The 11,562-nt window shown below is 54.0% G+C and overlaps 1 protein-coding gene across 3 annotated transcripts in view; it reads left to right on the top strand.

The window, feature by feature from the left end:
- KHDRBS3 (KH RNA binding domain containing, signal transduction associated 3) overlaps nucleotides 1-10,048 on the top strand; it is an 83,712-nt gene extending 73,664 nt beyond the window's left edge. For 2 of the 3 annotated variants that reach the window (XM_036031448.1, XM_036031447.1), the window contains 3 exons: nucleotides 1,449-1,531; nucleotides 7,561-7,622; nucleotides 9,410-10,048. In XM_036031448.1, coding sequence (XP_035887341.1) covers nucleotides 1,449-1,531; nucleotides 7,561-7,622; nucleotides 9,410-9,501 — 237 coding nt within the window. In that variant the 3' untranslated portion in view covers nucleotides 9,502-10,048. The remainder of the gene's footprint in view (nucleotides 1-1,448; nucleotides 1,532-7,560; nucleotides 7,623-9,409) is intronic. The other variant, XM_028533955.2, reaches the window with a different exon arrangement.
- The last annotated feature ends 1,514 nt before the right edge of the window (nucleotides 10,049-11,562 follow it).

An 11,562-nucleotide genomic window follows, 5' to 3' on the forward strand; every position in this document is an offset into this window, starting at 1 on the left:
TTAGCTCTTTAGACACGGGTTTTCCTTTAGTTCCTCGGATATACAGGGTCCAACACAAATAAGGCCCTGGTGTTTATTACAGAATCTTCTATTACACAGTCACAAACAAGCGTGTAATTCTGTGACATAGTATCACTCTCGAGCACACCGTCTGACGTTTTAGGTGATGTGTTCAAATTAAAACTGTAAATTATTACACCCATATTATCACCCTACCAACCACACTCAGGCAGGTGTTACTTCTGCCAGACCCGGTATTTCAAACAACTGATTTAAAGTCTTGCCTCATTAGTCCAACGACTCGGCTTCCTCAGGGACCATTGTTACTGTTTGTGTATTTCCTTGTGTATGGATTATACTTTCATTCCTCTTGGCACGTCCCGTCTTGTTTAAAACTAGACATTTAGTATAATGTGTCAGCTGGAAACCAGATTCTCCTACCACGACAGGATTTCTTTGTTGCTTTTATTTTGGTCTAGTGACCATTGCAAACAAGTATTATAATGTCTGTATTTGTCATGGGTTGTCACAGAAGTGTCTCCCCCGTGTTGCCTTAGTGGTCAGCTAATGACCGGACAGAGATTCTGCCGAAAGCTTGGAAACCAAGTCCCTGGCCTTTGCCAAGAGCACGCGGGTGCCGGTGGGGGCATGTCTTCAGTGCTCAGCCAGTCAGCTTACAACTGACTCCGCCTTAGCCTTGTCCCTCTTGTTTGGAGCCTCGAGGGCGGCTCGGGGGGAGAGCTCAGGGTCTAGTCGGTCTCCTGGGCAAGCACCCGCCACCGTGCTCACACACCGTCCTTTGGGTTCCCGGGACTGTGCCGGAGCCCAGATCGACATCTCATTCCCCCGCTTTTTTCTTGTTAGCCCGTTGTTTGCTCTAGTTTCTCTCCACCTCGGGAAGCAGAAATTTTACATAATTGCCTCTGATGATTATCTTCAAATATGCCCGGAGAAAAGGGAGTTTTCTTGGGATGAGCTCCCAGTCATATCAAACAGAGGCATCCCTGTTTGATACGGATTTGATGTAGCTCTGCCCCCTGCAGTGGCCTTAGCCAACTGGTTCCCATAGTGACTGTGGCTGCTGGAGTTCAAGTGCCCGCAGAGCCCGCGGTGAGGGGTGGGGCTAGGCCAAGGGAAAACATCCCAAGACCAAGATCGGGCCATTTAAAAATAATAATAATAATAACGCTCCCTAGGTCCCTGCAACCTGTGGTTAATTTCCAGACTTGTGAAAATCTTGGTTCTGTTTTTGCCACTTTCTCTTTGCTTTTGGAGATTCTTACCCAATCATCTTTCACTGATGCCACTGTTGCGTTTTTCTTCGCTGTACTCAGGTGCACAGTTCAGTGCCAGGTGAATCAGCTCTGCTATCCTCACCGAGAGCAGGGCACCTCCTTCCTTCCAGACGCTTCTCTGAACATGTCTGTGCTTGCCCTGTTCTGCTGCAGGACTACGATGACGGGTACGGCGCCACCTACGACGACCAGAGCTACGATTCCTACGACAACAGCTACAGCACCCCGGCCCAGAGGTAAAAGCCCATCTGCGTGATGGGACCCTGGAACTGCCCGTGTGCCCTTCCTTCTGTGCCTGCACCCTCGGGGGACGGGATGCTGCTGACCGGCTCGGGGGGCCACTCCGATGGGGCCTACTTCACTTTGCGTTTGCTCTAGTGGGAGAAACGCTTCCTGTCCCCCCAGCCAGCGTGGGTTCCTCCCCCGCAGCCCCCGTAGGGCTCAAGCGGGGAGGCTTGGGAAACACAGGTCGAAGTTCTGGTCACTCTCAGGGCGTGGCGGCCCGTGTGCCCTGAGGAGGAGCGTGTCTGCAGAGTCCGGTCACACACGTCCCGAGGCCCCAGCTCCCCTCGGTGGTGCGTGCGCACCCCCCGTGGTCCGTGCCGGGGGACGGAAGCGCCGCACGTTGGGTGTCAGAGCGAGGACGTTTCCGTGTCGTAGCAGACATGCGTCTGTTTCCCAGCGACTTCAGATCCCCACTACTGTCGAGTTGGTTTGCATTCGTTCTCTGTGGCAGTTTTTATTCAGAAGTGGACGTCATCGGAGACAAAACAGCGGTACGGTCACCTCCTCTGATGGTGCATGCTGGTGCTCAGCGATGTCTGGAACCAGTGTCTGTTCCATTCGGAATGTTTCCCTAAGTGCCTAGAAACCTCTCGCCTCGTGGTTAAAATCCCCAGTGGAGAATGAGGGTACACAGACACAAAACACAACGCTGGCTTTGTGACGCGTTTAGACGGTGGGCTGCGTGGCTCAGACAGTCTGAGCCAGAAGTGTCGCCCCATCAGACTCCAGGTTCCTCCGTTGGCCCTCAGGACGCCGCCGCCGATCCTGCGTGTTGATGCTGCCGGACGCGTGGCAGGAAGAGCTGGGTTTTTCTAGTTTTACGGGAGATCCTTCCGGCAAATCCCATTCCCCGCCACCCTCTCAGCGCACTGGCAGACGTGGCCATCACGTGGTCAGTGACAGACACGTAGCACCACGTAGCACCGGTGTTCTGTAGGCTGCATTCCTGGTTCTCACACTCGGGTCTGTCACATGCATGTCACGTGCGAGCAGTCCTCTCGAGTCAACAGTTGGAAGTACGTTCCCGTTCTCGTTCTCTGGCCCACTCTGGCTGCAGGACTCTTCACGTGGTCTCCTTGTAGGTGACGGAGCTGTGGTGCAAGTGTCCTTTGGTCCGAGCAGAAGCTACGGCTGCCCTGTCCACCACAGCGGCCACCAGCGTGTGGCCTTGGTGGCCGGTCCAAGCCGGGGTGCGCTGCAAGTGTGAACCACGCACCCCATCCCAAAGAATGTCAAATCCGTATCTTATTCCGATGAATTCCACCTGTTCCTTTTTTCCTTTTTTTCCCTCCACGTGGTCACTGGAAAACTGTAAATTGCAGGTTTCTCTCGGGAGCCCAGAGGTAAAGCTCCGGGCTGTGTCGCCGGCACCCCACACGGGGCAGAGTCTGTGGTTGGGGCCCACGGGGGCCAGCTGGTCAGCTCCCCAGCTGCGGAAAGTGACTCAGGGAGCCCCGCCACCTCCTCGTGCTTTAAAGTGTTCCTTTGGGTGTTCCGTGTGTGACGTGGGGCCTGCCGATGTCCCAGGATATGTGTTACCCGCACGTCGTCATGGGTGCCAGCTCAGGGACGGCTTTCCTGGGGGCACAGAGGTCATCAGACGTGCTGTAGTGGTCACGCATCCGACAGACCTGGGCTCCCATCCCGACTTTAACGCTCGCTGAGCCTGTGACTTCCGGCAGGTTCTCTCCCGTCAGCCTCACGTGGGTGGGTGCCGCAGAGGCGCCCTGGAGGCTGAAGGAGGCAGGAGAGCCTGCAGCCCCTGAGCAGCAGGTGGAGGGAGGCGGGCGTCCATGAGGCCTGCTCCGAGAGAGAACTCAGTGAGGCGACTTATGGGAGGGGGTCTGTGCCCAGACCCCCGGTTGCTGCCCTCCCTCTGCAGCTCCAGATGGACTGAGCAGCCCTCTCTCCGGGACGTGGTCAGCAGAAGCAGGTACCAGTCCACCTGAAGGATTGTGCAGGCAAAGGATCCACAGGGAGGAGCCTGGGTAACGGTACCCAGTGAGGGGTTCTCCCCACGCGGGCGGTCGGTGTCTGTACTTGTCATCCTGGGGTTGGAAGGTGAGCTGCGGTGGTCCAGTGGAGGCAGGTGCAACAGGACAGCAGGTGGCGGGCTGGCCCTGGGTGGGGCACCCGCTGTGGGTGGGGCTCCTTGCAGGGCTGACTGCTCAGCTTTGTGAGGGCAGTGGCTTCATGGGAGTTCTGCTGCAAACACAACAGTTTCTCTCAGGAGGCTTTACGGATTAGGAACGGCCCCCCGCACCCCCGCTTTCAAATATCTTGCATTAAAATGAGAGCACCAACGAGAGTCCCTGCAGAGTGCCTGAGAGTTTGACAGAGCTCAGCTGCAGCTCCTTGCTGGCTTCTGCACGATCCCGACAGCACTGATGATATTGTTGTGTAGAACAACACATTGTTTATCTGACTTCACACATTTAATGAGTAACAAGCTGTCCACGGGCACCGTGCAGAGAAATACGGCTGATTCTCTGCAGACTGGAATAGTTCCAACGTGCATGGGCTCAAAATAGTTACCGACGACTTCCTGTGGGCACGCAGCGCCCCCGGCCAGCTCTCCTGAATAAGAAAGAGCAGGTGATAAATGACCCCCGACCTCAGGGACCTGCCCCTCCCCGGACGGGACCGGAGCCTTCATGGAAAAAATGGTTTTTGCTCCAGGAAGCCCTTGGGAAATGGATTCATTTCCTTCTAAACTAAGGGATTCATTTTCACCTGCTGCCTTATTCATAATCCTAATAATGACAGTTTGCAGCATGGGGACTGCAGCTTATGTGATACTGGATCGAGTTCTGGGAATTGGCTGCAGACAATGCAGGTGGGTATCGGGTCCCTGTTGTCGCACAGAAGAGGTGGCTGTGAGAAGGCACGCTAGTGAGCGTGGACGCAGCCATCACTCCACTCCACCCGCGTTTCAGGTCACTGTGCGCACACCTCACGCGCAGTTTTTATTGACAAAAATCACAACACTTTGGTCTGTGTTTCTGAAGAGCCTACAAGCTCTCCAAAGATACATTCGGCTCCTTCAGGGACATAAGGAAAGTGGAACAAGAGGGATTCGAACCAGTGCTGATAACCCTCCTCCGAGCGTACGGAGGTGGCCGAGGGAGTGTGTGGCAGAAACACCAGTGTCTGGACGGACGGCTGTAACCCTGACTCGCTGATTCCCCACGGCCCCGTGCGGTTTGACGGCACTTCAGGAACGAATTTCATTCTGTCCTCCAAAATCACTGTGATTTTTGCGGAAACACTTAAGAGTGACTGCAGGAGAGAAGTGAGAAATAATAGCTGCCAATTCTGGAGGACCTATTAAGCCGGGCGCTCAGCTGTCTGTGTCCTTTGTGTGTGCGCTCGCGTGTTTTCATGGTGGACCCGCACGCCCGGCCCCTGAAGCACGGCGGTTGAGGGCCGGGCCGGGCTGTTCAGCCGCTTTCTCCCGAAGGCACAGCTGCGGCGAGCTAGACCGCGGCCTCCGTCTGACTCTGCAAACCAGGATCTCGCTGAGAAAACGTTTTCGGAATGCAGAGCCATCGACTTGTGCTCGTGGCAGAACAGCACCCAGGCCCCTTTGTCCCGATAGGCAGCGTGGCAGAAGCTGTCGGAGCTGCGGGGATGGACACCCGGGTGCGTGCTCAACGCCCACGCCACGGAAAGCAGCGGGACAGAGACCCCTGTTGCCCCAGCCCCCTCCTCTGCTTCCCCGCCGCGTCTGCTGGCCGCTGTCCCGGATACACCCAGCACCGTCTTCTTGAGAGCTGACCTGTCGCAGTCTGGAAAAAGTCGGGGGTTTTCCCTTTGGAAATGACCTGCTGTTTAACTTAAGTTGTGACCATTTAAGCGGTGGTAACACTACCATTTGGGAGACACTGCCGAGGTGCATCGGGGTTGGCACTTTCGGGCGCTACCAGGCGATGAGGATTGGCTGGAGTGAAGAGTGTTTAGCCGCGCCTTGTAAAGTGTTTGCCAAGCATGCCTCCCCCGCGCTGGTCCTTCGGGGTCTCAGCTCCTTGCGGCCCAGCTGCTGCAAAGGAGCCCGTCTGTGCACAGCAAGCCAGCTCTCAGCCAGCACACGCCGCCCCCCACTTCCCAGGTGCTGTGCGTGCGGACAGGGCCGAGAGCAGAGACGCCACCCCAGACACAGTACAAACTGCAGATAGACCCTCTAACACTCGGCCAGGGCCCTGCAGTCAAGGATAAAAAGGAAGGAGGCGGCAGGGACAAAGCGAAGCGGCAGCCCAACAGGGAGAAAGGGAGGAACAGGCCCAGGCCGAAGCGTTACGTGTAGGCGTCGCTGTTCACACGCACCCTCGTGGCCGCGACAGCTATGTTCCGTCGCATTCCAACGTGCAGTTTTGACGCTTTGCGCGAAGAATTCTTGTTCAGGTCGCTTGGGATGTCTCGTGATGATAGATGTAGTTGATACATTTTTTAGAATCTTTTGCCAGAAAAATAAGTTACAAAGATGCATCTGTTCCCTTGTGTTTCTTCATAAGAAGTCTCAGTTCTGAATGTTAGTGCTTCTGGGAAGTTGATTCATTGTTGAAATTAACAGCCGCAGTAGGAAGCCTGGAGCTCAAGTCCAAAGACAGGTCTCCCGTTGGACCCTGCTCCGTGCTTTATGGCGGGCCCTGGAGCAAGCCGGTGATGCACCTCCTGAAACCTGGCACTTAGTTAATAAAGTGTGAGGACAGAGTAGCGCTTACCTCCCTGAAAATCACAGGAAGTTACGAAATTGCAGAGGACTGTGCAGACAGAAGGACGCTCTTCGTCACTGTTGTGTGTCTGTGCAAACGTGAATCACTGACGATGGGGTCCTCGCTCACGCTGAGCAGAGGCGGGTTGTGCAACATCCCAGTGAGCGCTCGGGAGGACGGTGCTCGAAAGAACCTCCGCTTTAATGACACTGGCAACAGCCGTCCTTGAGTAAGAGCCTGGCAGTGCAACACAGGATCTCATTTAAGCCTCACCGCAAGCTTACAGAAGATGTGCTTGCAAAACCGCCTTACAGGAAATCGAGTTAACTTCGCCCAAGCTCATGCACGGTAAACGCGGGAGCCTGGAGCCTGGATTCTGAGAGCCTGGCTCTTAGCTCTCAGTTCTCTACTGTCTGCCAAACCGACTCCAGGGAGATGAGCGACCCGCTGACACGCGAAAGCACGACCACGTAAGGCAGTAAACGCAGCCCTGCAGGGACCACAACGCGGGTGACCTCAGCCCCCTCTGGCGCACGTGGTTCAGTGCGTGTGCGCTTGTAATGCCCACCCAGGCCCCCGAGGGGGCGCTGCAGCGCCTGTCCCAGAAGGTTCCCGGGCGTTTGCTTTTGTCCCCCCGAGTTACATGGCTTTTTGAAAAAGTGCCCAGACCGATTTTCGGTGTTGCAGAACTGCCATGGTTGGTAGGTAGGTCGCAGTGAAAGGCACAGGTGCTTGGGATGGCTGGGCCTCTCATCTGACCCCGTGGAGGTCTGGCCTCGGGGACTTGGGGACCTGCTCTGTCTTGGGGTCCCTGCTTTCTAATCACTTCCAGATGGCACGTTGTCGTCACACTTTTTGCCTGGCTCGTCTCTTAGCTGTCAGCTTAGACCCTTCTTCTCCCGGGAGGCGTCCCCCTGCCCCCGGACCTGGTTCAGGACCCGCCTCTGAGCCCTTCCGAGGGACCCTGCCTCGTAGAACCGCGGGCTCCGTCGCCCTGCGTGTGCGTGTCTGACGTGCACACCACACACGTTTCATCTTACTGTGTATTAAAGTTGCAGGGGGGAGTGCCTCGATCGTCCCAAAGTCTCAGGCCTCGGTGTCTCTGGAGCTCGGCCACGCGGTGGGAATCCCCGTCAGCTCGTGGCCCTGCCCTGCGCGGGTCGTCTTGGAGTTTCAGGGGGCGTCGTCGAATGGGACTTAAACTCACGGCTGAGCCGTTCGCCCTGTGTTCTCACCCTCTTCCTGTGTGTGTTTTGTCTCGTTTCCAGCAGCAGTGCCGATTACTATGATTATGGGCACGGGCTCAGTGACGAGACGTACGATTCCTACGGTGAGTGAGGGAGTGGCCGGTGGCCCACGCGGGGGTGGGGGGGCGGGGGCGTGCTCCCAGAAGCACCTTGGGGGGCTCCGAGGAGGGGATTTCACAGGGACACGCAGACCGTGGTATTGCAGTGTCTCCTCCGTTCACCTGTGCCTCCCTGGCCCTCTTCAGAAGCTCCTCTCAGGTTTGAAACTTGAGGGCCAGAGACTTGCGGGAGATTGCAGGGAGTCAGATTCTGAGCTGCGATGCTCTTTTTGGGGTGACGGCCGTGTGCTGATGTCGCTCCGTTTCAGAGGAGCCTGCCGGGCCGGGCCCTGGAGAGCAGGCTCTTTTCCAGGTGTCTGCCCCTGGACGGCAGAGGGAAAGGAGACAGTGGAGACCGCAGTGCTCAAGTGACTCCTCCTCCCCCAGCTTTACGCTTGAGCTCAGCCCCAGCCTCAGACCCTCTCTACAGTGCCCCAGTGGGAGTCACCCCATGAAGGGGGTCAGCCAGCCCTGAGCGAGCAGAGGCGGAGACGGGGAGCTCTTGTGGGCTCCCAGGGAGACAGCCCAGCCCCTCCGAGTTCAGGGGCACCCGAGGCCCAAACTCCCGTGTGCGGGGGGAGGACGAACAGGTGTAATTAAAAGAATTGAGTGCAACCACACACCGGCGGGGAGCAGCTCCTTTGCTGCGGGGCGAGGGGATCAGAGAACAGGGAGCTTCCGCCCGTCTCGACGTCGCGCTGATGAGCACCCAGGCCCCGGGTGAGGGAGTCAGGGTGCTGGGTAATGGAGGTTACGCCTCTTCTCTGAGCATCGCTGAGAAACCATCGCCAGGTGTTCCCTTTGAAGTGCGTTTTGTTGTGTCGCCGGCCCCAAGCCGTGATGATTGCGCCTTGGATGTTCTTTTTTTTTCCAGCATTCAAAGCAAACACTTAAGAGGCTCGCGTTGGTTTGTTGAATGCCCTGCTCCTAAATGGATGCAAGTTAGCACGAGGGAATGGCGTTGATTGCATGTTTGTGTCGAAAGAAGGGGTCATTTGAAGCACTTTTCCTTCGCAGCCTTTTAAAATTGGTCTCCGTGGACACGTGATGTGCAGCCGCCGTGTGTGGCAGCCGTGAGCCGGGGCGTCAGAGCCCTCGGACCCTCGGGTGGTCCGGAGGCTGAGCCGGCATGTAGCTGCAGGAAACAAAGGTGGTGGAAGGCCCTGGGTTGTTGGAACACTGTCCAGTGTGGGTTTAGTGTCAGGAGTGAAACGTGGCATCTGTCACCTCATAGTCGTGAAGCGTTGCTGAGGGTTCGGTTCCCACCCCGCACAGCGCTGGATCCTCCCGGTGACTGATGGCCCCTTGGGGAACAGTGCGGCTGCTCTCTGCCTGGTCCGCCCCCCGCCGCCTGGCTCTCCGCTGCCCCCTGCCTTCCCAGACCTCTGCCCGAGTGTTCGCTGGCAGAAGCAGTCCACGCGGCCCTTGTCCTGTCCTCCGTGCCTTCGCGTCCAGCAAACGGCAGTTCAGGCTGCTGCTGCGGGTGTGAGCCTGTGCGGAACGAACGAACGGCCAAAGGGAAGCTCCCGCTGGAGGGTTGGCCGTGGGAGAGACAGACGTCCTTTGTCCTCCCACGCTACTGCTGGGTTTCCCTGACGAGAGGAGCATTTTCCACTGTGTGTGTAGTTTTTTTTACGGGAACTCCCTTGGGTTTTTCTCAGTATGTCAACGTGTGACGCCTACAGTCGGTCCAGGGCTCAGGTAGGCTCTGCGGAAAGACACCGGGGGGCCCCGTGGCCGGGACCTAACTGTGACCGTCTCCCCGACTGCAGGGCAAGAGGAGTGGACCAACTCGAGACACAAGGCGCCTTCCTCGAGGACCGCCAAGGGCGTCTACCGGGACCAGCCGTACGGCCGATACTGATTGTCCCCTCTGGTGTTGTGACATAGCCTCCACCCGCCCCGTAGACTGTTCAAAGTAATTTTTTCTATGAACCCTCCCTTTTTAAATAAATCAGAATGCTTAAAACCCGAACGGATGGAACTTAAAACGACTTTTTTTGTGTGTGGAAACGGCCCCCTGGGCAGAAAGAAAAAGAAAAAAAAAAAAGACATGTAAAATTTTGTTATTTCCAGTCTGTATATGAAAAGCTAGGTCATCAAAAGGAAAAAAAAAATAACTTTGATTAACTAGTGTTAAACAAAAAAAAATAGGTTTACTAAATATGTTAATCCATCTTTAACATAAGCCTCACCTTTCATTTTAAAGATTTCCATAGAGTTGAGTTCTTTTATCTTTCGGTCATATGCCAGTTTTTTTTTTTTTTTTCTCTTGCCAACATGCGTAAAAAGGGAAGCCAATTTACAAGTGCAAATACTGTGGTATTCTTTTGTAACTCAAGTCTTGAAATGTTCTGTAGTGTTAAGCAAAGTTTCCTCTTGCTTGATACTAAATAAACTTTTGAAAGAACTCTCGTGTGTGTGAGCTAACAGTTTCATTTTTTCTCCTACCTAAAAAGGCCTTCATAAATAGCTGTAAAAAGGGTCACACTAAACGTCGCGCAGCTGACTTTAAAAGTGGCATAAAAAGTAGACGTGCCGTCACCTACTCACCGCAGATCTAAACGCTGCTTAAAGAGTCCAAATGGTGTCACAACACCAAATCTTGTTTAAAAACCGGTTCTAAAAACAACTACTGATTTTTTTCTGGGAAAGAGATGTGATCAGCTTTCGTCTTGTCGAGCGTTTTTTCACTAGTGCAACTTTGGAATTTTTATGAGAGTTTTGGTGCCTTAATGAACACCCCGCCCCCTGCTGGAAGCAGTAAGCACAAAGCTTTTAAAGACATTCTGACTAAAGTGAGGTCGCTCTCGCCAAGGCTGTGAGGACGAGTAACCCTTAAACGGTCTTCATTTCCAAAGGTAAATAAATCCAATAAGATTGTAATCGCACTTAATTTATCTTAATATAACTACCAAAGCCAGGGAGGTGACAAATAGGAGCAAGTGTCATTGTCCATGTTAGCAAGGCTTTAAGATCACCTAAATTCTCATTTTAAAAAGTTTAATGGGTTGTAGTCATCTAAAAAGCCTTAGTTTAGCCAGTTTAATTGGGGGCCAATGATTCCCTGTTAAACAAATGTAAAACCTCATAACTAGTTGTTTGTAATAACGTTATTTGGTTAGTCTTTGAGGGCACTTCTTAAAACAGACAAATATTTAATAAAGTTATTATTTAATCATTTGATTTAAGTTTTTTAAATGGTAGCGTAAATGTTTCATTTTTTTAAATGCTAGCTTAAATGTTTTGTTTTTTTTAAATGGTAGCTTAAATGTTTAATTTTTTTAAATGCTAGCTTAAATGTTTCATTTTTTTAAATGCTAGCTTAAATGTTTTATTTATTTTTTTTTAATTTCTGGAGGGCTTCCCTTCTCTTGGAGTGAAAAGGTCTTTTCTTTTGCTAGGAAACGTCTCGCGTCTCGTCCAGTCGGAGGAAGGGGTGGAGGCCTGGAGCAAACACAGGTAAGCACCTTCCGCTCCCGCTACTTTGCCATGTCCTGGGCGATGAGGACGGGCCGTGCTTACCTGACCTCGCCTGGAAAATGGCCCGTGCGGGTCCCCCGTACCAGCTCCCAGCGGTTATGGCAGATGAGCTCCTCCAGCCGGAGAAGAACCTTCTGGAATGGAAACAAGCCAGCCCAGGTTCAGATGTGCTTACGGGCACTGGAGCTGCACCACCCTGTCGGCTGGATCTCTTTCTTCCGTGAAAATACAGCAGCCCCGCCCCCACCCCTCCCTGCAGAGTGTCCCTGTATTCAGGTTCTGTACATGACAGTCTCACTGCCCACAGGGAAGCGCCACCTCCTGGGGCGACTGAGGAAGGTGCACAAGTTGCTCTTTCTATGCAGATCATGTCTACCGTGCTGACCAGTGTCTTCCAGGGGTAGAAAGGGGACATGCCGTCATCAGTTTAATGTGTAAAACA

Source organism: Phyllostomus discolor, chromosome 7 (genome assembly GCF_004126475.2).
Source record: "Phyllostomus discolor isolate MPI-MPIP mPhyDis1 chromosome 7, mPhyDis1.pri.v3, whole genome shotgun sequence".
Classification (NCBI taxonomy): Eukaryota; Metazoa; Chordata; class Mammalia; order Chiroptera; family Phyllostomidae; genus Phyllostomus; species Phyllostomus discolor.